A 25,681-nucleotide genomic window follows, 5' to 3' on the forward strand; every position below is an offset into this window, starting at 1 on the left:
GCTTACCAGGAATGATCTTAACCTGTGTCTGTCTGGAGTAGGAGAATCATGGCGACTCTCTGACTCAGCTTCTCTCTCCCAGCATTCTGTTCTGTTTACTCCTCCCACCTATGTTTTAACCTATGAGGGCCAAGCAGTTTCTTTGTTGCTTAACCAATGAAATCAACAGATTGATATATGACACCCCCACATCAATTTTCCACAGATTGGATGGTGGGCAGAGCAAGATGATGGAAGGATCTAGCAGAGCGAATGAGCGGGAGGAAGCCGGGCCTCCATCTGGGGAGGAAGTGCTGCTCCTTGCTAGTCTCAGTGACTGTGCAAGTGGGGAGCTGGGATGTGGGATGTCCGAGGCCCAGCTTGCAAGCCCTGGTGTGTGAATGACTGCAGAGCGTGGTCGGAAGTGTACAGCTGACTGACCCATGCTCAAGGTCAGCGGGAGTTCACTGGAATCACTTAGGATGGTTACACTTGTAGATCACAATTTTTCACATCACGTAGAATGGAATTGTTTCAAAGGAAAAGAGATTGCCACTCCTGTGTGTCCCTAACTGAGCTGTATGATTTTTGCAAGGAGGATAACTGATGTCAGTTATTTATTAATCAGCTAATCAGTCAATCAATGATGGATATTCCCCTGTTGTAGCTCAGACTACTACAGAAGATGTAACGAGGTCTATATGTACTTCATTGCTCTTGGGGAATCTTATAGTCTGTGTGTGATCACAGGACTCATAATTCTATACACAACATAGCTCTGCCCCAGCTCAGAGCCACTTCCTGCCTGGGCCATCACATGCCCGGGAGGGGAGTCCTCCCAAGTAGGTTAAAGTTTCCCTGCCGCTTAGCTGCATCCTGGCATTTGCATAGGCCATGCCTCTGAGGTCAGGAGAGAGGAGACTATCTGTCTTGACCAAATGCAGCAATGGGAAGTCTATGGGGTGTGAGGAAGAACTGGCTAACTAGAATATATTGTCAGTAACTGGATATATTAGGTAGCTGATATGAAACCAAAGTGAGATTCATATGTGTCGCATACACAGGGTGCCAAGCCCTCCAGAGTTACCCAGTGAGACTCTGTCTCAAGAAAAGGTGGGGAGGGCCGATAGTGTAGCTCAGTTAATAGTGTGCTTGCCTACTGTGCACCACAGTCTGGCTTCAATCCACAAGAGCACGTACACCGAACATACTGGCACATACCTGTAATCCCAGCACTTAAGTGGGGAAGTTCAAAGTCACCCTTAGCCTCAGCTACTCTTTTCAAGATGACGTCAATTAGACCCTATCTTAAAAAAAAAATAGAGATCTTGAAGACAGTCGATGGTAAGGATAAAATGGTACCATCCTTGCCATTGGACACTCAGCTCCCTGGACCTCATGTCTTCTCCATGCTAAGCCAGGGTCTTCCTTTGTTGCATCCTGACCAGCTTCACGTTGCTTCAGTGATTTCTTATTTGGGGGATTTATTTCTTTAAGTATCTCCAACCCACCATGAGCTGTGAATGGCTTGAAAGTAGAGCAACTTCTAGGCACAAAAGAAAGTGCAACCTTAGCTCGACATTAAATTTAGGAGAAGTGAGAAGATAGCGGGGCAGAGGTGGATGTGCTGCTTTGGATGAGGAGCTCCCTTGTGGGGATGCGAGTGTAGGCAGAGGCTGCACGCAGAGGGGAGTTTGCAGGAGAGAAGGCCCCGCTCCCTCAAGTCTGAGGATTTCATAGAAACGGATACAAGGTTGCGTGTTCTAAGCATGGTGTCTCACCTCATCTGTTTCCCTCCACCTCTAGATTACCCTTGCTCTGGAATGCTGGGCCTGGTGTCTGGCCTGATCTCAGACTCCCAGATCACAGCGTCCAACCAAGGAGACAAAAACTGGATGCCAGAGAACATCCGCCTGGTGACCAGTCGCTCTGGCTGGACACTGCGGTCTTCCTCCGATCAGCACATGAACCAGTGGCTCCAGGTGGACTTAGGGGATGAGAAGATAGTGAGGGGCGTCATCATTCAGGGTAGCAAGCACCGAGACAACAAGATGTTCATGAAGAAGTTCAGGATCGCCTATAGTAACAATGGCTCTGACTGGAAAACAATCATGGACGACAGCAAGCGCAAGGCTAAGGTGAGGCCCGGGGGTGGGGAGCAGCCGCTGTCTGGGGACACTGCCTGCCCACCAGCTCACCAGGAAGTCAGTTCTCCAGCCCATGATAGAAGTGCAGAGTCGTTCATTGTGTCCCGGGGTTTTTGGTGTGTGTGCGCGTGTGTGTGTGTGTGTGTGTGTGTCTGTGTGTCTGTCTGTGTGTGTGTGTGTCTGTGTGTGTGTCTGTGTGTGTCTGTCTGTGTGTGTGTCCATGTATGTGTGTGTGTGTCTGTGTGTGTGTCTGTGTGTGTGTGTCTGTGTGTGTCTGTGTGTATGTGTGTCTGTGTGTGTTTCTGTGTGTGTGTGTCTGTGTGTGTCTGTCTGTGTGTCTGTGTGTGTCTGTGTGTGTCTGTGTGTGTGTCTGTGTGTGTGTCTGTGTGTGTCTGTGTGTGTGTGTCTGTGTGTGTGTCTGTGTGTATGTGTGTCTGTGTGTGTGTGTGTCTGTGTGTGAGTGTCTTGTGTGTGTATGTGTGTCTGTCTGTGTGTGTGTGTATGTGCCCGTGCATGGTCATACACATACACATGTTCATGCATGCCTGAAGCACCACACACATGAAAGTGGAGATCAGAGGTCAACCTTGAATGTGGCTCCTCAGGAGCTAACCACTTTGTGTTTTTTGATGCAGGGTCTAAGCTACTTGGCCATAACCCCCAGCAATCCTCATATCTCCACCTCCCAAGCCCAGGACTACAAGGGTGCACCACTATACTCAACGTCTTACATGGCTTCTGAGGACCAAACTCGGGTCCTTATGCGTGCATGACAAGTGCTTTGCCAACTGAGCTATCTTCCAGGCCCCTCCTCATGTCCTAACAGAAATCGCTCTCCACTTCCCCTTGATCAGTCTCTGGTGCATCAGGATCCTACTCCCTGCCCCTGGGTCTGGATACTCAGGAGTCTCCTCTAACAGCCGTAGTAGAGTATCTGTCGCTTCACGGCTAGTTTGTTTCACTTAGTGTAACACTGAAGTAGCGGGTCCCAATTTCCTTTCTTTTGAGAGTAGAATCTTGTTCTGCCGTGTGAATAACCATGTTAATTTAGACGTTTGCTACTACTGATGGCTCCTTGGCCTGCCTCCGCCTTTCAGCTATGGTGAATAATGCTTAGATACAGTCTTGTGCATTTGGAACCTCTTAAAACTCAGTCACCTCTTGCTAATCTAATGAAACAAGGAGGCAATCTCAATATTAAAATATCCCAGCATTCACAGAATGGGTTCGAAGTTTGTAAACCTAAAAAATATGCTTTAGTCACTGGGTTTCACTCAGGGCTCTGGCTACGTTTATTTACACTTTCTGAGCAGACCACACCAAGTTGGAAAGGGTCCCAGGCATGTACTTGGGTGGTCCCCTAAGTGGATTTGGGATGAAAATGAGGACCCGCCCCCAGGTTTTCACATACCCTGGTGACACTTCTCACACCAACACATTTGGCCTTTGGCCTGGATTTTTCCAACTCTACCCACCCAAAGCTGTTGCCCCACGGGTGAAGACTGCAGCCCATTGGCTACCTTCCTCTCCCTCTCCAAGCAGTGTGGCAAGGTCTTTCAGAAAGGAAGCTATGCTGGCCATGCTGCTGGCTTCCCTCTCTTCAGATACGTGGCTTTGAGGCTAACACCCTGTCCCCAAAAGGCTGCAAGTCAGTGACGGAGCTGCCGGCCACTGACTAAACCAATGTTCTTGCTAAGAAAAGCGTAAGAGTGTCTCTCATCCCTCCCTGAATTGACTCGTGGTTTTTATTTTTTTTTATTTTCTATTTTATTTTTGTTTTTTCGAGACAGGGTTTCTTTGTGGCTTTGGAGCTTGTCCTGGAACTAGCTCTGTAGACCAGGCTGGTCTCGAACTCACAGAGATCCGCCTGCCTCTGCCTCCCGAGTGCTGGGATTAAAGGCGTGCGCCACCACCGCCCGGCGACTCGTGGTTTTTAAAGCATTTCAGCATTATGTGTGGCTTCATTTTTCTTTTCTGAGGCAGGGTCTCATGGAGGTTCCAACTGTGGCTGCCTCCCCAGTTCACTAGATAGCTACCTGATGATGGCCTCTTGCTGGGATCACGGACGTGCACTATTACGCTGGGTGTGTGCAGTACTGAAGAGTGAAACCCTGGTTCCAGTGCATTTTGGGCGAGCACTCAACCAACAAGTTGACCAACAGCCCCAGCTCATAACCTTCCTTCTTTCTCATGTCCCTTTTATTTTTCTCATTTATATTTGTGTGTGTATGTGTGTGTGTGTGTGCATGTTTATATGTGTGACTGTTCTTGAGTGTGCTATGCACTTATGTGCACCAGCATGTGGAAGCTGGAAGGCACTTTATCCATCATTCCTCAGACACACTCCACCTTGTGTTTTGGGGCAGGGTCTCTCTCAAGCCTGGGACTCACCGATTAGGCTAGGCTTACTCTCCAAGGAGCCCCAGGAATCCTCTCATCCTTGTCTCCCCAGCACGAGGATTGCAGGTGTGTGACACCAACCCCAGTTGTCCTCAGTCCCCTTGTCCTTTTCATGTCCCTGCTTTCTGGATTTGGGGAAAGGAAAAGGGGGAAACACACCAGAAACTGGAAGCCCCTCTACAGTGACTTCAAAGAGTGGCATGGAGTGTGACTTCATTCCAGAACCCAAGTAGGCAGCCAGTCAGCCCTGTTCCTGCTGCTGCCGAGGCAGGGTGTGTTGTTGTGACACGTTCTTCACACTAGGTGCTGAGAGAGCAAACAAGTCGCCATATGTGTGGGATAGGAAGCATCATATGCTTCCTGTCATCTAGCCCTCAAGGCAATGGAGCCTGAAGCTGTCAGCTGCCACAGCAAACCCAGCATAGAGTTGCATAGGAAGCTAATGCCTGGGTTTCGGCTTTAACAGTCTCCTACCGGAGACTGATGGAACACGTTGGGCTTTAGTCCTGAAATACTCATCACCGTCATCTTCCTATGACCCCTGAGACCGTGGAGGCTTCTAAACTGCTTAAACTGAGTCTAGTCTATGATTCTTAGCATGCCCTTCCTCTAAAATAACATCACTAAGGGAGAGATGGAAGTTGGTAAAAAATCACCCATTTCGGACAGCCTATGTTTTCAAATTATATAAAGGTATTTGAAACGTATTCCACTTCATGGTCCAAATGCTGACTGCCTGCTCAGGATGTCAGTCGTCATTCATGTAAAAGTGAAATGAGGGTATTTGTAGGATAAAACAATTGCTTTGGTGGATTAATCTCCCCTGTGTCCTTCCCTCACTCCCACCCAAAAACCCATGCAATTGACAAGGTCTATCTTCCACCAGAGCTGTTCTATCAGAGCCTGGACCTTGCAGCCTAGTCTTGGCCATCAAACACGACAGTGGAAGGCAGAGAAAGGAGAGTTATCCCATGTGACTTCAGTGGGAAGATGAACAAAAAGTTACCAGTGGCCCCAGGTTTATCTTCCAGGTCCTGGGCATGAGGTTTAGGTTTACATAGAGGGCTAGTGGTGTGCATAGCTAAGCAGTGCTGGTCAGGTGCTGGGCTCACCCATCGCTGACCCATTCTTGTCTCAGCTCCCATCTCTGCTGCAAGGGGTCTGGCAAGTTCTCAGCACTGTGCGAAATCTCCTGGGGAGACAAGCTTTCACTGTGTCTAGCACCAGCCTTTTCCTACTAGGGAAATTCTAATTCTTGGGGGTTCATCATTTCTCCATAGTCCAAAAGTCAAGGCAAGGGCACGATTATCTCTCTTTTAACTTCCTTCTTGCCAGGATGGTTACATGTCAGGGTCTAGATTAACTAGACTTCTCAGGACTAGCAGGAGCCAAAGGCCTCATGGTTTGTGGCCCCCGGTGCTAACTCTGGTATCTGAGTTCACCCCAGTTCATGTGGCTTCCACTGGTGTTTTGCCAGCTCACTCCCGACAACTTTTTTTTGAAGTATTCGCATTCTTTGTTCAAGCTGAAATGAAGAAAGGGCTCCATGATTGCAGCGACATGGCTGCTTCCTCTGATGCTCTCCCCAGCCTCATCATATAGACAGGACTTATGTGTGTAGTAATAGTGTTTTCATTACAATTAGCGTCTCTCTGACAACAGCTTAATTGGGCCTAACAATGCTGTGTGTCAGATTCTCAATTACTCACAGTGCTTGGAGATCTATCAAGAGTCAGGACCTTGATAGCAAATGTATTCCTTAAAAAAGGAGATTAATTAATTAAGCTCTGGTGTGAGCGTGTTAGATGTCTACTGGATTCTTTGAGTCATAAAGGCCAATTAATTTACTCCAAGAACCCAGAACCCTCAGTTGTCTGTCTGTCCCTTCCTACATGTTCCCTGAAGTCATGCCATGTTCTCCATGGGATGTGCACGTCTTCTGCCGTGTTAGGATCCTGAGCCCATTCATTGTGTTCCCACTCTGCCTGGAACAGCCGGTCTGGCCACTCCGTCTGGTTACCAGTTTGCCTCACGTTAAAGGCACATCAGTGAATACAGATGTGTTTCCGAGGTACAGACATCTCCGGCAGCTTGTTGTTCTTTCCTCCTAGTGAAGAGGCTAGAAGCTGAGTGTGGAAGGCATCTTAGCTACACAGGAGGCCAAGGCAGGAGAATCATGTCCGTTCAGGAGCTGTAGTCAGTCCTGGGTACCACAGGAAGACCCTCTTTCCTCAAAAGCAAAAACAAAATGAGAAGACTGTGCTACTTGATTTCCGGAGCGTCGTAGTGGTGTGGCTGAGAGTGCTCATAAGACTGTCAAGGTTTGCATCCTGCCTCTGCCATGGGCAGGTTCCTTGACTGCTCTGTGGCGCAGTTTCCTCATATGTAACAGATGTGTGAGGCTAGAGAGATGACCCAGGAGGCAAAGTGTTTACCTTGCAAACGTGAGGACCTGAATTTGATCAACCCGCATGGAAAACTCTGTTGTGGTGGTGTATGCCTGTAGTTCTAGCAGCTGGGGAGGCAGAGGCAAAGGGATCCCTAGGGTCTCTGGGCAGACAGAGGTGCTATTAGGATGCTAATCCGTGTACCCTCACAGATGCTGTTCAAAAACAAAGCAAGAAGTAGAATATGCCTGAAGGAATAATACCTGAAGTCGTCCTCTGGCCTCTGTAAACACACACAGATACAGAGAGGGGGCGTGGGTACCAATACACACTAGTTCAAACAACTACCACAATGTCCCCAGTAACTGGAATTGCTATTGACCGTTGAGGTAAGATGACCTTGGATCTGTAAGTGAGTTCAGCTGGTAGTACTCCTTAAGCAAAGGATTTTCACTCTTCCGTTTAAGCCAGTGTCTTGAAATAAGGTGTTTGGGCTCCATTAAACTAGCTCTGAGCTGAGACTACAGATTAGGGGCAGAGCCCTCCCCCAGCACGCAGGAGGCCTTGTTTCCAACCCAACCATCACAGAAGGAAATTCATTCTCCCTTCTTCAGGGATTTAGTTCATTATCTTCGAGAGGACCAAGTTTGAGCAAAAACAGGAGCCTCTCATTTAAGAGCCAGTAGCTGGAGTGTTTACTGAAACGCAGTATGTATTATAAACTCCAAGAGGCAGCTAGTTCTCTTCGTACGTTATCTTCCTGCACCTCAAATAAATGATACGGGGCCACATCTGCGAGGCAGATGGATGTATCGTCTCAAAGCCTCCCATTAAATCCCTGGCTGCTTATAGCAGCAGCATGTGCTTTAAGGTCCCTGAGAAGAAATCGAGAAATGACGCTGATGAGTTCTTAGACTATATTTGTTTTTCCTGTTCTTGCTTATGAAAGAAATACTGGCCATTTCTAAAGGGATGGGTCCAGTCCTCATTTCTCTGTGAGGACACTTTTAAGAGTCCTGATGCAGGGGGCTTGGGAGATGGTTGAGTTTGTAAAGGACTCACTGCGCAAGCAAGTCCCAAGTTACATCCCCCAGTCCATGTCCTCGGTCCTCATGGCAGCTGGAGAATGGAGTCAAGTGCATCCCCTGGCTCGCTGGAGAGCCAGCCTAGCCAGTTGGTGAGATCCAGATTCATTGAGACTCTCTCAGATACTGATGTAGGAAGCCATTAAGGAAGACATCCAACATTGACTTCTGACCTCCACATGCTTGGACACATACATGGAACACATGTATATCACACATACATGTGTAACAAAGAGAGAGGGAGGGAGGGAGAGAGACCTAAATCAAGTTAAGAGGTTCAGAAAATACCACTCCCAAATGTGCCCCCTTGCAATTTAGGACATACAGGACCCAGAAAATGTAGACACGTTCTCTCTGAACTTCCCTCACCAGCTAACAGACCCTCTGAGTACTGTCCCAGGCATGGCACCAAACAGGAAAGGATGGAGGTCAGGTCACAGGCTGGGGTCAGACCCCACCTAGACATAATGGCACAAGTGTTAACTTCTCGGGACTCATAAATCATTCTCTGTCCCCTAAAGTGCTTAAAGTCCCCGTTTTCTAGACAGAGAGATAGGCAGTTCTGGAGCTCCCTGGTGCTCAGGAAGATGTTTTCCTTGTGAGGCTCTGAGGACATTCTTAGTGCATAGTCTTTCCTTCTGCTAACCTTCCTCCTTCATTTAGTGCATACTTAGTGTGTGTGTGTGTGTGTGTGTGTACTCACATGGTTCATGTGTAGTTTGTGTGTTCAAGGATGTTCATGAATGTGGATGCCATAGGACAACCTCAGGTGTCCTTCCTCAGACACTTTCCACCCTGTGTTTTGAGACAAGTCTCACTGACCTAGCCAATTAACTAGCCAATTAGACAAGGCTGGCTGGTCGGCGAGTTCTAGGAATCTCCTGTCTCTTCCTCCCCATTGGTGGGGTCATAAATGCACACCGCCATGCCCAGCTTTCTTTTATATGGATTCTGGGGATTGAACCCAGCGTCTTACCCTTGAACAACACAGATCTGACCCCCTGAACCACCTACCCTGTCCTTATTATGTTTTCTTTTAATAACCAGTCTTCTTTTTGCTTCCCAGTCATTCGAAGGCAACAACAACTATGACACTCCCGAGCTCCGGACGTTTTCGCCTCTCTCCACGCGGTTCATCAGGATCTACCCTGAGAGAGCCACGCACAGTGGGCTCGGGCTGAGGATGGAGCTTCTGGGCTGTGAAGTGGAAGGTAGTTACCGTTCCCAGAGCCCCTTCTTCCTTCTCCCTTTCTATTGACATTCTCGAGTGTTTATGTCTCTGCCACCTCTGCCCTGAGTGAACGGTATCCCCATACCTGGCAGGCAGCAAGGTCTGGATCTGAACTGCCTGGGCCACAGAACATTCAGCTCTTGCCTTAGTAGCCTGCACTGCTTTCTTTCTTTAGAGATTGTCTCTCTTGAATAAGTGTGTGTGTGTGTGTGTGTGTGTGTGTGTGTGTGTGTGTGTGATGGCTCAATTGTTTGGTGAAATGCTTGTCACACAAAGCATGAAGGCCTGAGTTCAATCCCCAGAATCCACATTAAGAGAAGGAGCTGGGTATGGCAGGGCACATCATCTGTATTCCCAGCACTGGAGAGGCAGACAGGCAGATCCCTTCCAGGCCAGTGAGAGACCCCGTCTCAAGAATCCAGGTGGAGAGCATCTAAGGAACAGAAGCCAAGGTTGACCTCTGCCTTCCACATGTATGTGTGCACATGCATGCCTGTGCACACAGGAGCATCCACGCACAAAAAATACTAAGGTGAAGCATACATAAGAAAAAATTCATTTTGCTTATTTATTTTTGAGATCCAGGTCTCACGATAGCCTAAATTGGCCTCAAGTTTGTGATCCTCCTGTCTCAGCATCCCAAGTAGCTGAGATTATGATACATGCCGCCATGTTAAAATAAATAACGCAGTGTCTTTGACGGCACCCACAGTTTTCTTGCCTCCACCGTCTCTCCCAGGTTCTGAAATAATTCTGTTGCAGTAGAGTAAAGCCCTCTCCCCACCATGCTACCTCGCCCTCTGCCCACTTCTCAAAACCCCTGGCCAAAGCCTTTGGCTTTCGAAGGTGTGGGTAGAGGGGTCACCAAGATGGTGCAGAGGGAAAATCATCTTTGGTATGCAAGACTGACACCTAAATTCAATCCCTGGAAACGTCTCTAGAGGAGAGAACTGACACACGGAAGTCAACCACTGATCTCCACATGCACACAGTTGCTCACACAGTCACCTGCACATACATGCGTCTCACGAGTGAACGCACACACACGAATAACAAATAAAGTAAAAATTACTGAAATAAAAATAAGTACGTCTAGAAGTCTTTCCCATATAAATTTCTCTCTGTGCTATTGACTAGTGTCCTGCTCCATTTGACAGAGGATGTGAAGACATCCTGGGAAGAAAGAAGGCTTGACCTGTGAGGGAGTATATGATACTTTGATCATATACATATGATATATGATGTATATATAAAGTATCATATAAAGTATATGCTACTATGGTCTGCTGAAGGACATTCCCTCATTTCTCAGATTATTATATAACGGTCACGTGAAGGACAAATTCAGAACCAAGATCTTACTAGGGACGAGGTGCTGAGTGATTTGAGCTGGTTCTTGTACCATTTGTTGCTTGATGTGATGGAATTCCCATCTGCCTTAGATCTGGGTATAAATGAGTAACCTTACACCAGCTTCTCGACCTCCATAGAGTCCTTCTCTGGGTTGCCTAGGGTGGCTGTTGTTGGTACCCAGATGTTAATCAACTGAGCACATGCTCAAAGTTGTTGTGAAGACGGCTTTTTAATATCACCCTCCTCAGGTTTCAAAATTACGTGTGTGCTGAGCTACCCAAACATAATTACATTCCTGAGCACATGAAATGCCGTAGAATTTTCTGTGTGCGCTATAGGCTATCAATCACCACACTGCAGAGTAATTCACAACTACTTTTCGATGTAGATTCAAAATCAGGCCATGTCTTTCACCCTTCCCCTGGTCATGGCTGCCATATCTGCGGTCTTAGTCTTCCGACACTATCGACGCAGACCAATAGAGACCACATGTCATGAACCAAGCGAACAACAAAGGAGCAGCTAGCAGTCTCGACCAAGTGTAAAACGGGCTCATTCAGGGTGCTGAAGAGGGTGGTACCTGGAGGCAGGATCTCACCCTGATCCTGGAAGGAACTGTGATTCCGAGGGTGGGATGAATGAATGCAGGGTTGCAAACACTGAGCCTTGTGGCAGTTTGCCAGCTTCCTCTGCGGAGGAAGTAAGATAGGGGACCTACAAGCACTGCCCTGGACCAGGGTAAAGAGCAATCATCTGGGAAAAGTAACGCCACTGCTTCTTAACGCCCACGACAAGAGGGAGCCTTTCTATGCCTGGGGCCCATTCTCGGGCTAAACCAAATGAGCACCAGAGCCAAGCTTCTTGATGGCATCTGAGGGGCTGTTGGGGAGATGCCAAGGTCCGGTCCAACCTGAAGGACTTGATCCTATTTTGTACTCCAGCTTCTTTTGAACAACAGTTAGAGATCCCCCTGAGGCATCAAAATGAGTCACTTCGTACTTTTTGTAATGGAAGATAGGCACCATCATGGACCACTTTCAATATGAAGCCTCTCCTTGAAAGCATCACTAAAATGAGGAAAAGTCAGCAGAATGAGCAGAGTATAGAAGTCTTAACAGTAGTGGGTCATCAAGGACTGTGCTCTCTGAGGGACAATAGCCATACGGTAGCCAGGAGTTCTGCCTACCCAGGGATGGCAGTGAGAAGAGCCATGGGCATGTGCACGTCAGGTGAGTGGGAGTGTGCATGAATGTGTGTTCAGGCGAGTGTGTGTGTGTGTGCGTGCGTGCGTGCGTGTGTGTGTGTGTGTGTGTAAAAAAACACTAGCTACTAAGAAAAAATGTAATAAGGGCTGGGTCAATGGCACCTTTCAAGAATAAAGCCCTGGGGATTCAATTTCCAGAATCCATGCAAAAGAAAGCTGGGCATAGTGGTAAATATTTGGGAAGGCAGAGACGGGCAGATCCCAGTAACTCACTAACCAGCTAGTTTCCCAAAGTCCAGGGGATGCCCAGCACATGTCATTTGTGCATGGTGATCTCTGGCTAGTAAGGTTCAGGGCTCTGGGCCAGTGGGAAGCCAGCTCTGTCTCTCCATGTCTCTTAACTCTCCCCACTCCTTAGGCACAGTAACAGTGTCGAGTTTCTCCCAATAGAGCAACTGTAAAGGGCTCATCCCTCCTGGCCAGGGCTGGAGAGGAGCCCCTACACTCCCCGCTCCTCCCAGCATCTCGTATGGTTCTCCCACATTAAGGGACTTGACCCTTATCTCTCATGCTGTAATGTGAAATACAATCCCCCAAACTGTAAAATATTGAACAGATTGCAAAAATGAGTAACAGGCTGGAAAAAAAATGGACTGAACCAAATGTAAAGGACTTCAAAAACAGTCTTTGATTAATGTTGGCTACTCTTCAACTACAAACTCAAAGATCAGGGGGCCCAGACAGCATGGAATGCAGTGTCACTGGAGACCAGACCAGGTAGCTGACCTCAGGCCGCAGGAGACATACACCTGGCTGGGACAGAGGGCCCCAGGTGGAGCGCTGCGGAAAGAGAAACAGAGCAGCCTGGGAACAGAGAGCACCGCCATGCCAAGTGCGAGCTGATGCTCCTTTGTGCAGAGGGGGAAAAAAATGATATAAACGGCAAGCCAGTCAATCCCGAGACCATGATAGAATCCGTGGGCGTGGCTTCTTAGTACCTTAGGAGAAAAAGAAACATGGTCTAATCTCTACCATGGGGGTTCTTGACTCCAGGGTCATGAACAGATATCTGGGAGACTCGAGAGGTTTGCAGGAAAGAAATGATTATATAGATAACTATGTGTTGACTGTCCCCGTAGCCACATCTACCCAGCAGGCCCAGCAGCCTCTCATCTGTTCGGTGAAAGCCAGGAGTATTTGGCTTCCCAAGAGAGAGGCAGACCATGTCCCTGGACTCCATACTGCGCCCTGGAGTTCACTGCGCAAGCATTAGCATAGCTGAAGCCTCGAGAATGCTTCTCAGAAGTGCGAGCAGTAATCCTTGGGTCTCGTTTCAGCACCGACAGCTGGGCCAACCACAACTAACGGGAACCCCGTGGACGAGTGTGACGATGACCAGGCCAACTGCCACAGTGGCACAGGTGATGACTTCCAGCTCACAGGTGCAGAGCCCACCCTCATCCCATCCTTGTCCGTCTGTGTCCTGGTCCTCTGTGTGTGTGTGTGTGCTTGTCGCTCATAGTGGTTGGTGGCAGGGTACTGGCCAGCCAACGAAGAATGAACCCTTGCCACCCCACGCGTGGCTTCATTTCCTTGGGCCACGCACACCAACAGAGCGCTCCCCCCACTGTTACAGGCGTGCCAGCCCTGCCCAACCGCACTCTCCCAAGCGTTCACTTTCCTTTCCTAATGAGGACAAAATTGTTTAAGTGGAGACTTTATCCAACAAATTGACCAAATTAGACTTCTAATTTCAATGCAGCTTTTAAGTTATGAATTTGAAAATCGTTTTGTATTGAAATTTACTAAGGCGGGATTACCTGTGGCTTCCCATCAGCCCTGGCTGATGTATGATCAGATGGGATATGCCAGTGCCTCGGGGTCTATCTGGTGTTACTCTTGCACCACCCAAAACCACACAAGCTATAAAGAAACCCTTTCTTTCCACTCAGAGTGGCAGAGGAAACTAAGCAAGCAGGGAAGTGGGGTCGCCCACTTGAAAATTGGCCAGCACACTAAAATCCACACCCTATTTTTGCAAAAGGTTTCAGGACCCTACGACCAACTGGGACAGAAAAATATGACGTTTGTTTTATGTTTTATATACATGTACTTGTGTGTGCGTGCACGTGTGTGTGCTTGTGAACGCCAGAGACTGACACTAAATGTCCTCTTTAATTTGTTCCTTTTTATTTTTGGAGACAAGAGTTTCTTGCCAAATCAGGAGACCCTCCCCAGCCTGTTTGGCTAGACCGGCTGACCACTGAGTTCCAGGAAGTTACCTGTCTCTGTCTCCCCCACACTAGGGTTATAGATGTGTACTTCCGCTCCTAACTTTGTGTTTAAAAAGCCTGGCTTTGTTTTCTTTTTTATTGCATCCCATATAAAAACCAACTTGCACTGAATTTAAACAGACAAGCACATTCACAGGCCATAGAGACACAAACCCTTTCCTCCTAGACAAATATGGTTTAGCACATGTAGGTGGAGCCTGGGCACATTTGTTTGGGGGTCTGCAGCATCGTGCTGCGCCTTCGTGCACAATCCTGCTTGGAAATGTTGCCGAATAATGACAAATGCTGGGAGGCGCCAGGTCGGGAGAGCACCAGATCAGTCTGGAGAGCACCAGGTCGGGAGAGCTCCTATAGCGTTGTGTGTAGGTCGCATGCAAGACAGGCAGCCAGTTGATACCTGGTCTGCTCTGGTGGCTGCCTTTGGCTTGGGGACTGAGAAGGCAGGCTAGACCTGATATCCATCTCAGAACACACACTTTGACACAGTTGTGCTTGGGTGTAGTGGCCATAGAATGACAGGCAAGGCTGGATTCAGCCTTGCTCTGGCCAACTTACATTGTTCACTGCTTCTCAGGAACACACATGGTGGGAACCCCTCTGGGCCAAAGAGAGAAAAGCGGGTACTGACACAGGAAGGGGTCTGGTCCATCAATAAGCAACATGCCCAACTATAGGGGCCAAAGCAAGAACAGCAGTGTCAGGCTGTTGTCTTTTGCACAGGTTGCCATGGCAAAGGAGAGATGCCTGTGGGCCTGGCTTGCCTGTTAGTTGGTGGCCGGTGGGTGGGACCTGTGCCCCCCCCCCGCTTTCACCTCTGCTTCTCCTTTGGGGCTTCATGGACCTAACTTCTTATGTGGGTCCTGGGGATCAAAGCCGGGTCCTCGGGCTTATGCAGCAAGTACTTTGCTTAACTAACTGTCTTCCCTAGCGCCTGGCCCAGAGCCCCCATCATGAACTTCCATGAGGAAAATTGAAGGTGTTACCATGTAATTTCCTAATACTGCAAGGCTGATGGGGCTGAACACATTAGAGCAAAAATTTAGGGAATGTCCCTTGGTTCATTTCCAATTACTTCAAAAATCTCTCCTCTGTAAGAGGGGAAGAGCTCCAGGCTCCTGGGTAAAATGAAGGTTAAAAGGAAGAAGAAAAAAATCAGCTTAGAAATGTAACTAACCAGAATTTTATATCTAAGGCCTACCCTGCCCTCCTTGAAACCGTCACCCTCCAAATCTCAAAGACAATCGCTTATCTCATGGCTGTGGACTGTCAGTGCAAGTCTTATACGTAAACAGCCATAAGCCACGAAAAGTTTGTCCAATCAATGTCAGGCAACATAAAGTTCTGTGGCCAATATAGAAAACAGAGTTCAACCTTCCCAGAGCTGCCTGTAAGCAGGCCACCCCAAGCCTCAGGGTTCCATGGGCCCCAACAGAACTTCAGCGAAGTCCCTCATGAAAAGGAGGTCCAGTATCACAGCCCTCCCCCCCTTTTCAATTGCCCTCTGTGGAGGGCTCTTATCCTGACGGGCCCTAGGGTAGCCAGTTAATATCGATTAGAGACAAAGGTTCAGATTTACTCCCCATAGCCGAACAAACGGCCTTCTCATTTTTACATTTAGTTCATGACTGAGCCCACTGAAACTGGATCCTCTGAATGAATAGGGCCAGCCTGTTCGCCTGGAGCAAAGTGCGTCTGAGACAAGCCGTGCACCCCAGAAAATGTGTCATTCAGAATGGAAACAGTGACAACCCTTGAGAGCTTGAGAGGACAACGTTTTGTTTCACCTACAGTGGTGAAATGGCTTCTTTAGTAGAGGGGAAAAAAAATCTTTCTTAATTTTTTTTTTAAAGTTACCACGGCATGAAAGAAAACAGTTATCTTCTTAGGCTAGTATGTCTCAACAATTCTAAAAATCTATGCCCATTAGCAGGACCTCAGGGCATGGTCATGCCTGGCCCACTGCCCACCAAGAATACATGATCATATTCATCCTCATGTTTCATTTTCATTGGTTATATTGAATATATTATATTGGTAGAAATTAAAAGTGTGTGTGTGAATGCATGCTTGTATGTGTATGTGCATGCATATGTGTGTGTGCGCACGCATGAAGGCGTGTGTCACTGTTTTCTTGGAAAAGCCAGAGCTCACATAACATCACTTTCATGAGACCAATGGCCCACACCTGGCCCTAGTACCTCTCATCTGTAAAACACTGGCCCTCTGAGCTCACACCTGCTCCAAGAAACTTTCTACATACAAAATGCACGCCTCCTGTGATCACACCAGACCTAAGTAACTCTCTGCATGTATAACACACACACGCATATACACACACACACATGCACGCATACATTCTGAGCTCACCTGACCCAAGTACCACCAACCCTAGAGTCAGCATTTAGCTGCATTACCCTTTGGCTAATCGTGACAGGATTTATGGCCAGAACTATAAACCTTGGGTGTCTGGTTTAGTAAACCCCGGTGGAGGGGTGGGAGTTCCCTCTTGAACAGCACCTATTCCTCTGCACAATCAGAACCTGTTTTCATCCTTCTCCTGGAGTAACAGGTTTAGATTTTGAGGAAAACAGATATTCCAGCCAAACGCTATCACCCACATAACGCTGACATTCAGGTAAGCTGTGCCCCGTGGTAGGAATCAGAGACCTGCATCTATGCTTTCTGACCTGAGTTAAGATTCACCCCTGAAGTCGCTGAACTGCAAACCCTTCTGAAAGGCAGCGGGAGGTGAAATTTCACCTTGAGCCGTGTGGCCCCCATGGTGGAATTCAGCTGCCAGCCTGTAACAAAACTGATCAGGCGTATCAGATATGAAAGTGCGTGTTCACCTTGAATCCCTGTCCTCTCTGACTACCGGGGACGGTATCCTAATGCATTCTGGCCTCCCTCCAATCCTGCCATCAGAGATGCACCCACTTACCTCTCGGTGTGCATCATCCCTTCGTTCCAGTACCTGCCTATGGAGGCCATGCGCATGTGACCCTCCTTTAGTATTTCCACGCAGGGCGTGCGTCAGGGTAGTGCAAAGGGTTAGTTCAGAAAGGGCTCCGTGTTCCAAAAACAAAATGTTTCAGTTTTCTAATGCACACCAGCAGCTAATGTGAGTTCTGGTCTGTGCAACTGCAGGAGAGGACAAGCCTGTGTCTGTGTGAACTGAGGCCGCTGAGCAGAGCACAGCTGCACAGCTGCAGTCCCTTAGAACCGCATGCAGAACACCTTGCAATAAGTCTCTGTCCACCCACCATGCCTCTCCCCTGAGTAGACCAGTGCTTACACCCTGGCACAAAGGTCAATTCTAGCCCTGAGGGACTAGACAAGGTGCTTACACAGTCCTGAGGACCTGAGCTTGGATTCTCAGATCCATGTAAAAAGTCAGGTGTAGCTGTAACAGTGTGGACCAGCAATCCCTGTGCAAGGCAGGCAGAGACAGGAGCCCTTGTACTCATTGGCCCGTCAGCTCAGCCAAATCAGTGAGCCCTAGGACCAGCGAGAAGCTCTGTCTCAGAAATAGGATGGAGAGGTCCGAAAAGGTCCCAGTGGTTAAGAACTTGTATAAAATACAAGTTTGGGTCCCAGCACCCATGTCAGGCAGCTTACAGCTGTCTTTAAAGCCAGCTCTAGGGGATCCAATGCCCTCTGGCCTCCACAAGCACACACACATCACACCACACTCACACGCAGACACACAGCGTTTAAAATACACATAATTTAAAGTAGAGTGGAGAACAATTGAAGAAGACACACACTGTTGACTTCTGGCTTCCACACTATATCACGCACACACACACACAAACACACACACACACGTGTGTACACACTAACACAGAAGGTCCATTCCCGCAACCAGAGCCTGTGTGGCAATACGGTAGAGGAGAATGGCTCTCTTAAACTCTGAGTCAAAAGCAGCACACCCCTTGTTTCCCAGGCCCAGCGAGTCAAAGACTCATCTGAGAACTCTGGGAAATGATTCATTTCAAGGCCTTTTCTCCCAGATATTCTGTTCCCACCAGGTCCCGGAGGGGCTAAGTAGAGAGGAAACTGTAATGAGTAATCAGGGTTATTCTCGTGGTGGGGCAAGTCTGAGAACACTGTGCAGGGGGGCTGGGAGGACTTAGTGAGGTGCTTGCTACATAAGAATGAGCAGTGGTATGCGCTTGTGATCCCAGCACTGGGGAAGCAGAGACAGGGGGATGTCTAGGACTTGATGGCTAGCCAGTCTAACCTAACCAGCAAGTCCCGGATCTCAGTGACAGAGCCCACCTCAATAACCCAAGGCAGGAAGGACATCTGACATTAGCTTCTGGGTTCTATACACTGGAGCACACACGTTCATGGGCACCAGCACACACAAGTGTACATATGCGTGTATCCCGATAGGCAAGCACCCCCACCCACACAGGCACACACACAGAAAAAAGTCTGCAAAAGGTTACACAGCCATCCCCCTGACAGAGGTTTCCAAGAAAGTCCCAGGCTGAACCAAAGCTGATGGTGTTTTCATAATCGTGGTCCAGTTCCCGGGTCCCTCAGGACTGTGAAGAAATGTTTTTCCCCTTTGCCTTCACATACCTTTCCACCACTTCTCCGAACCGTATTCTACGCAGAATATTTATTCTTGGGGGAAACACGAGCAGCTATGCCAGAGGAAAGAATTACAGAGGGGGGAACCACAGCCATCGCCTTAAGCCTTCGGTTTTGAAAATACCTGGCGGGGACTGACCTTGTGACTTCCCTGAGCACACACTTCCCAAACGCTGGAAACTCTCTGAAGCTTCAAGGTGTCCGTCAAGTTTAATACTTCAGTCAGTAAGGACGGTTAGCGGTTAGCGACCCTGGCCTTTTGGGGGTTGAAGCTGAATGTCACATTCAGCCTTAGAACAAAGTCTCCGACTCCCCGTGACTTCTGGATACTTTATGAAGAAATCTGCCAGGATCTATGACACACTTGAAAATTGCTACAAGAGAGTTTGCACTACCACCACAAATGAGGGAGGGGAGAGGGAGGGGGGAGAGAAAGCAGAGAGAGAGGAGAGAGAGAGAAGAGAGAAGAGAGAGAGCAATGCATTTGCTAATTAGCCCAATTTAGTTATTCCTTGTAGTGTATATATGTGTGTATGTGTGTGTGTGTATAGACGAGCATTCGCTATTATGCACCATAGATAAGAGGCAATGTTTATCTATTGATTTTAAAAAGTTTAAAAAACAAATGTGTGAGGGTTTTTTTTTAAGTAATGCTATTAGAGCTAAGGCAATGGCTCAGTTGGTAAGTGGCTTCACTACAAGCCTGAGGACCTGAAACCAGCCCTGAAAGCACCCCGACCCCCCAAAAAAACTGAACATGGTAGCAATAAGCTTACAGTCCAGTGTTAAGGGAGTGAATCCCTGGGACTTACTAAGCAAGCAGCCCAGCCTACTTGGGTGACCCTGTTTCCAAAGAGGTAGGTGACATTTCTGAGCATGACCCCTTGGGTTGTCCTCTGGCATCCACATGCACAGGCCCCTGCACACTTACCCGTGTGAATCTGAATCTGCACACACATATAAATATACACAACACGTGCATGAAAATTAAAGTGAAACAATCTTGTGGTCATGTTGTTTGAATCAGACATTGTGGTAGACCGAGTATCAGTCAAACATGATTGATCCTGGCAGGAAGCAAAGTGAGAAGTTTCTGTGGGGAATGTGCAAATAAGTGAGGTTGTAATATTACCCACGCCACCTCTGTTTTCTTATTTTGGCTACTGCTCTTGTTTTTCAGGAGGCACCACTGTCCTGGCCACAGAGAAGCCAACCATTATAGACAGCACCATCCAATCAGGTACCAAAGTCTAAGATGTCTACATTCCATGCACCCCTTCCAACCCCAGTCCCAAACAGCATCATTGAGCTTTCTGGTTTCGGTTGCTCTAATGGTCTAGAAGAGATGCCCAGACTTCCGGTCCCAAGGAAAGCTATAAAAGCCACATGCCTTTGGTCCTCAGTAGGCTCAAGTGAACGAGGTTCCCTTCATCAGTCACTGCTGAGTGACAAGTCCCACCTACCCACCCCCCCACCCCCCCCCCCGGGAACTGAGCAACATACTTTGTTTAATTGCCGCACAGCTCTGATGTGGCCTGTGTTTGCAAACTAGAAGAAGGAAATCTCGCAGCCACAGCCTAACTATTTATTTTCATCACCGTTCTGAAAAATCAAGAGGCGCAAAGTTTGTCTGTTACGCCTGCCACAGAGTTGGCAGTTTTACAACGGCGCTTACAGAGGGTGTGCCACGAGACGGGCACGGTAAACCTCGGTTTCCTGTGCCGGGGAAGCCAAAGTTTGCACCGTGCCTGGGCAGAGAAATACTCTGGGAGCAGCCCCCTCATCCTTGGCTCAGAGGAAAACCCAAGGACTCTGCAGGCCCAGCGGTGCGGGTTATCAAAGGCTGCCCTCTTTTGTTTTCTGTTAGTATTCCGTGACCTTCTTCCCCACAGACTCCCATGAAGGGAAGCACTTGTATAAGCAACCGGAGTTGTTGTTTTTTTTCTAAAATGCTTTAGAGTTAATCATTGGAGGAAGGTGAGAGGGGTCAACTTTCCAGATTCTTCCATTTCCTTTATTGAACTTCACTCAGCCTTGCTCTCTGCGGTCATTTATTAATGGACCGTGTGGTGTGCAGCCGTGTTTCCTCCACACTGACCGCCTGAGAGGGGACAAGAAAAAACCGCCCTAATTAGCATGCTTCCTTAAAGGCCACTGTCACCGCTGACCTGATTAAACTGCAAGGCAAACTTCTTCTGTGGAACTTTCCCCCAGTTTTCCGGTGCTCAGGCTGACCTGCCCCCACCTAGCCTAAAACCACTCAGCATGAGGCAGAGGAATCCCAAAGGCTAAATCCCCCGAATGCTGTTTTCCAGGTTATAATTTGACTTTGGGGGCTGTAGCCTAGGAGGTCGCTAGGCTCTGAACCTGGGCCCTAGCTGTCCTCAGATGCTAGGTGTGTCTACCCGCCCTCAATAGGTCAGTCAAACAGATGATAGCAACAAGAAGAAAAAGACACAGTAGGAGGAGGCGCAAAGAGGTCCAGTGGCCCCTCTACTCCATCTTAGAGATTCTGATGTGAAATTTATATTTGAATGGAGGGCAAGAGGTCTGCCAGCAACTCTGTGTGAAGTCTTCCCAGAGAGAAGGTTCCCCCTCCGCTGGCCCAGGCATGAGCCTTCCTCCTCCCAGCATAAGATGCATGGGAAATTCCAACATTGTTTCCATAGTCTGATGGCAAAGGGAAGGGTGCTAGTGTCTCTTTGCAACTATTTCACTCTTACCAGGAGCCCTGGTCTGCATGTCCTGAGGAGGGCTTCTCTGAAGTGGGACCGTGGGGCTGTGGCTCTCAATGTGCTATCTTTGGAAGAGGACAAAGTGAGGGAGCGGAGTTCTGATGATGCCAGGAGTGTCTTAACGGCTCTTCTGGTTTCTTCTCTTGCTGGAGGTGATTAGAATTGCCTGGCAGTCGCGAGCTCACTTGCTCCGTCCTTCTCTCTTCCTGCCTCTCAGAAGAGCTATATGTGTCTTTGGAAAGAATGAAAACAAAGGTCACGGTTGCCAGACCACGAGTGGTTTTGATAACATGTTTGCTTCCTATGGGACCTCTGGGTCATTCTTGTGACGGCCTTACAAACAGGGGCCCATCAGCCCTCTCTCAGGGTCTGCCGAGGTCAGAGGGCAGGTGTGCAGAGCGTGAATCAGTAGGACTTGTTGTTACCACCATCTGACCGTAGAGGTGGACAGTGGACATATGTCTGCCTATTTATTCCATTGCCTGGATTACGAATCTGGTCTCTACCTCCTCAGTGGAAGGTCATGAACTGTGTGACATTTGGAAGATATCTGTTCATTATAACCTTCTGGTTAGGTCACTGCATAGTCTTATGAGGACTGAATGTGCTTCCAACGAGGTTAGGTTGACCACGCCTAAACCTGGATGCATTACCAGCCTCCCACGCTTCACAGGCGGTGGCAGCAGACAGACCCCCAAGTCTTCGTCAAAATTCAATTTTCCTGAGCAGTGACAGCCTGAGAAAGGACTGAGGGGATATCTCAGTGAGTAAAGCAAACATGAGAACCCAAATTCAATAGAAAACAGGGTGTGTGTGTGTGAGTGTGTGTGTGTGTGTATGTATATATATATATATATATATATATATATATATATATATATATATATATCATGCATGCATGGAAATGGCAGCAGGACCATCTTAGTGACCTGCTTGCTGGTAGGCCTAGGCCCTACTGGCAAGTTCCACACCGCACTAGAATCCTAGCACAAAAAAAAAAGAAAGAAAGAAAGAAAAAGAAACAAGGTGATTGGTACCTGAAGAATGGCATCTGAGATTGACCTCTAACACACAAACATACACACATGCATGAGCACATTTACACACACACAGGGGGGGGGGCTTCATCTTGAGGATTTTTATCAAGTAATAAACTCAGCAGGAATGCAATACCCATATACTGCCTAGGTTGTCATCAGACGTATAAAAGCCCATTGACACTTGAACAGAAAGTGTCAAGACCCCCCTGTTTAATGCTGTTCCCTCTGAGGGTCTTCCCACATCCCCACAGCAGCTCACAGTGAGTTGGGGACTTAGGATTGTGTGGGCTTCAGTCCCTCACTTGTGTGGACTTTCGGACCAGGAGATGACTAAGCAGCACTCATGCTAGACAGGAGCCTTGACTTGAAAATGAATCCTTGCTGGCATCCTGTGCTAATGACGCCACTGTGGGCAAGATCGTTTCGGCAGCGCAGCTGGCACTGGCTCACAGAGGCCATAAATTTGTTTTAAGTTCAGAATATTGTTTCCTGCTACTTTTAAGAAGGAATTTAGTCCAATTGTTGCTATTGAATTTAATGAGAACTGTGCACAACTACAGGGCATGGGTAATAATTTAAAAGCTCAGCTGTCAGTGTGCCTGTGTCTTTGCATCTTTCCTCCCCTTGACTTGCTCATCTTCTTCCTTCCTCCCCCTTTTCTCCTTCTTTTCTAGTCCTCTGCAGCTTTCTTTTATCTTCTACACATGTCTGTTGTTGCTTCTAATGAGAACCCACCCTTTCATTTGGGCTTGAGTTGTCAGCACCAAGCTACACACGTCACAATCCCCCTGTTCCCCTGAAATGTACTGATTCTTTTTAAATAAACAAGATAACCATAAGGCATCAAAAAACGAGACCAGGAGACAGGAGGGGGGTCCGATACAATGTAAAAATAGCTTCCCTAGTTAAATTCTAGGACAGGACAGGCCACCGGATAGTAAAGGTAGACCATTATCTACTGAGGAGAAGGTTAACATGAAGAACAACTTTCTCCTTGTGAAAATGCCAAGTTCATATGCTTTATGATGTCTTCAGAATGTTCGCTAGCATAATGCACAGTGGATTTCTGGACCAGAGAGCAAATTTTATGTGTTAGCAAAGTGGATGAAACCAAAGCCATGTGTGCTAGGAAGGCTTTCTGCCTTTTTCTGTATCTTCCGAAGCAGAGTAAAGTAGAAAAGTCAAACCTCACACTTCCTCATCAACATCCGAGCTCATCCACCATGAGATGTCACAACAGTACATTCCAGGGCAAGGACGTTGACCATGCCATCTGCCAAAGTTGGTTTTGCAGCCCAAGGGCAGTAACTTCAGGAGGGAGGTTTTTGGGCCTTAGGAAGCCCCACTGCATGCTTCAGTAGCTTGCACATGAGAAACCCCTCTCCTTTGACATGCATGCTGCCCTTCTGCACTAGCTGGGCACACACACAATAAACACATCACGTGGCCAACTTTTCCTTTGGAACCAGCTCTGCCCCCCTTTTGGGAGGTCACATTACTTCCTTATTATAAGGAATTGCAGCCCACTTCTGATTATTCTTATAGCGAGTGCCTTCCAAAATCGGACATTAGCACTTGAAAAGAATTCCTTGGAAACCAAAACAGGCATTTTAAATCATCCTTATCTATTTAATAAATCTTTCCATTAAAATCCCTCCCTCCATTGTTCTGTGGGGGGAGGGGCACTGGAAGAGCTACCGAAGGATTTTGTGTTAAACACTTGGGCAAGTTAAAGAAATGCTCAAGAGGAGATGAGGTCTCCGCCTGACCTAAGGCAGCCCATAATAGCAGGCTTTTTTTTATTGTAGGCAAGTGTTTGAGACTCCAGTTGGGCAGACGCCCCAATGTGCCGCTGTCTGACTCAATACTGCCATCTTGTGGATCGCTGGTCTCAGGCTTGCTCTGCCTGGGGACAGGGCACACACAATTATCTCATCTTTGGACTTGTTCGTAGCCTCCCCTGACTTCTCCCCCAAACAAAACCATACTATCACCGATTTTTTTCTTTCAGTGTTTCCAAACTCAAGACACTTTCAGAGAACCTGGTTGAGTAAATAAAAGACTTCGGGGTTCTGAAGCGCTGAGGTCAGCCACCTTCCTACAAACCCATATAATGCCTTCAGCTTCCAAAGGAAGCATTTGGAAGGTTTAAAAAAGTATTTCTGAAGGGTCAATGTTTAAATGAGTTTGGGCTTTATGTGACCTCGAGTTGAGGTTTTAAGTGGAGCGAACCATTTATATGCAAATTTAGAAGTTCACCGAAAAAGCCAAAGATTTATTCTGAAATTAATTGACCTGCTAGAAAGCACATAAGAAAGAAAATAATCACAGAAAGCCGCTTCAGCTGTTCCCCCATGACACAGGATTGGGCCGTCAGCTGGGGTGATGAGAAGGAAGCCTTAGGGCCAGGCTGCCTGTCAAGTCACATTCCAGCTTTGGAGGTTCGGAGTGTCTACAAGATTGCTTTCACTGATGAGACCAGCTTGTATGGTTTGTCCTCGATAACAGATTACCTTTCCCTGATGTCCCCTACGCACATTCCTTGGAAAGTAGCCTTCCTGGAAATCTTACATAAACCCGATTCACTGGGAAATGCATATTCTTACTCAAGATGGACACGCAGACACAAATAGAATGGCAATGCTAAATACAACTTTGCAGACATGTTCATTCAGGTATCTCTTAGTTTCTTGGCAATCCTGGATTTTTTGGGTTACTCAGAGATTTAGAATAATTATAAAATTATTTAAGAAAAAATGTTTCCTGGAAGAGTATAAATGGCTCTCCTGAACCTGGTGGTTAATTCTCCCCATGTGTCTCTCTGTCCTTCCCCACTGAAGAGTTCCCGACCTATGGTTTTAACTGCGAGTTCGGCTGGGGCTCTCACAAGACGTTCTGCCACTGGGAACACGACAGCCACGCGCAGCTCAAGTGGAGTGTGCTGACCAGCAAGACGGGGCCCATTCAGGACCATACAGGTAAGGGTGGTACCGTGGCCCCATGCTTGGCACATCTTTGGTTACCAGGGAAGGTTTCTGACACCTGTAGCTGTGTGGGCGGTAAGACACGCTAGAAGCGTACAGTCATACTTCTGTTTTCCGGAACTCTCAAGGTTTCTTTCCTTAGTGGAGAGAAGCTGGGGGTGAGAATAGGAATTCTGATTGAATCTGGCCAATGGTTGGCTTCCCTAAAAGGCAACAAAGTGAGCAAGGGTGGAGAGCCAC

At 47.8% G+C, this 25,681-nt stretch overlaps 1 protein-coding gene across 5 annotated transcripts in view; it reads left to right on the plus strand.

The window, feature by feature from the left end:
* The window catches only part of Nrp1 (neuropilin 1), a 136,981-nt gene that overhangs the window by 99,657 nt on the left and 11,643 nt on the right, over window positions 1-25,681 (plus strand). For 3 of the 5 annotated variants that reach the window (XM_075977739.1, XM_075977738.1, XM_075977741.1), the window contains 5 exons: window positions 1,786-2,117; window positions 9,065-9,209; window positions 13,124-13,228; window positions 19,863-19,922; window positions 25,298-25,435. In XM_075977739.1, coding sequence (XP_075833854.1) covers window positions 1,786-2,117; window positions 9,065-9,209; window positions 13,124-13,228; window positions 19,863-19,922; window positions 25,298-25,435 — 780 coding nt within the window. The remainder of the gene's footprint in view (window positions 1-1,785; window positions 2,118-9,064; window positions 9,210-13,123; window positions 13,229-19,862; window positions 19,923-25,297; window positions 25,436-25,681) is intronic. The other 2 variants (XM_075977740.1, XM_075977742.1) reach the window with 1 other exon arrangement.

Source organism: Microtus pennsylvanicus, chromosome 6, assembly GCF_037038515.1.
Source record: "Microtus pennsylvanicus isolate mMicPen1 chromosome 6, mMicPen1.hap1, whole genome shotgun sequence".
NCBI classification, from domain to species: Eukaryota; Metazoa; Chordata; class Mammalia; order Rodentia; family Cricetidae; genus Microtus; species Microtus pennsylvanicus.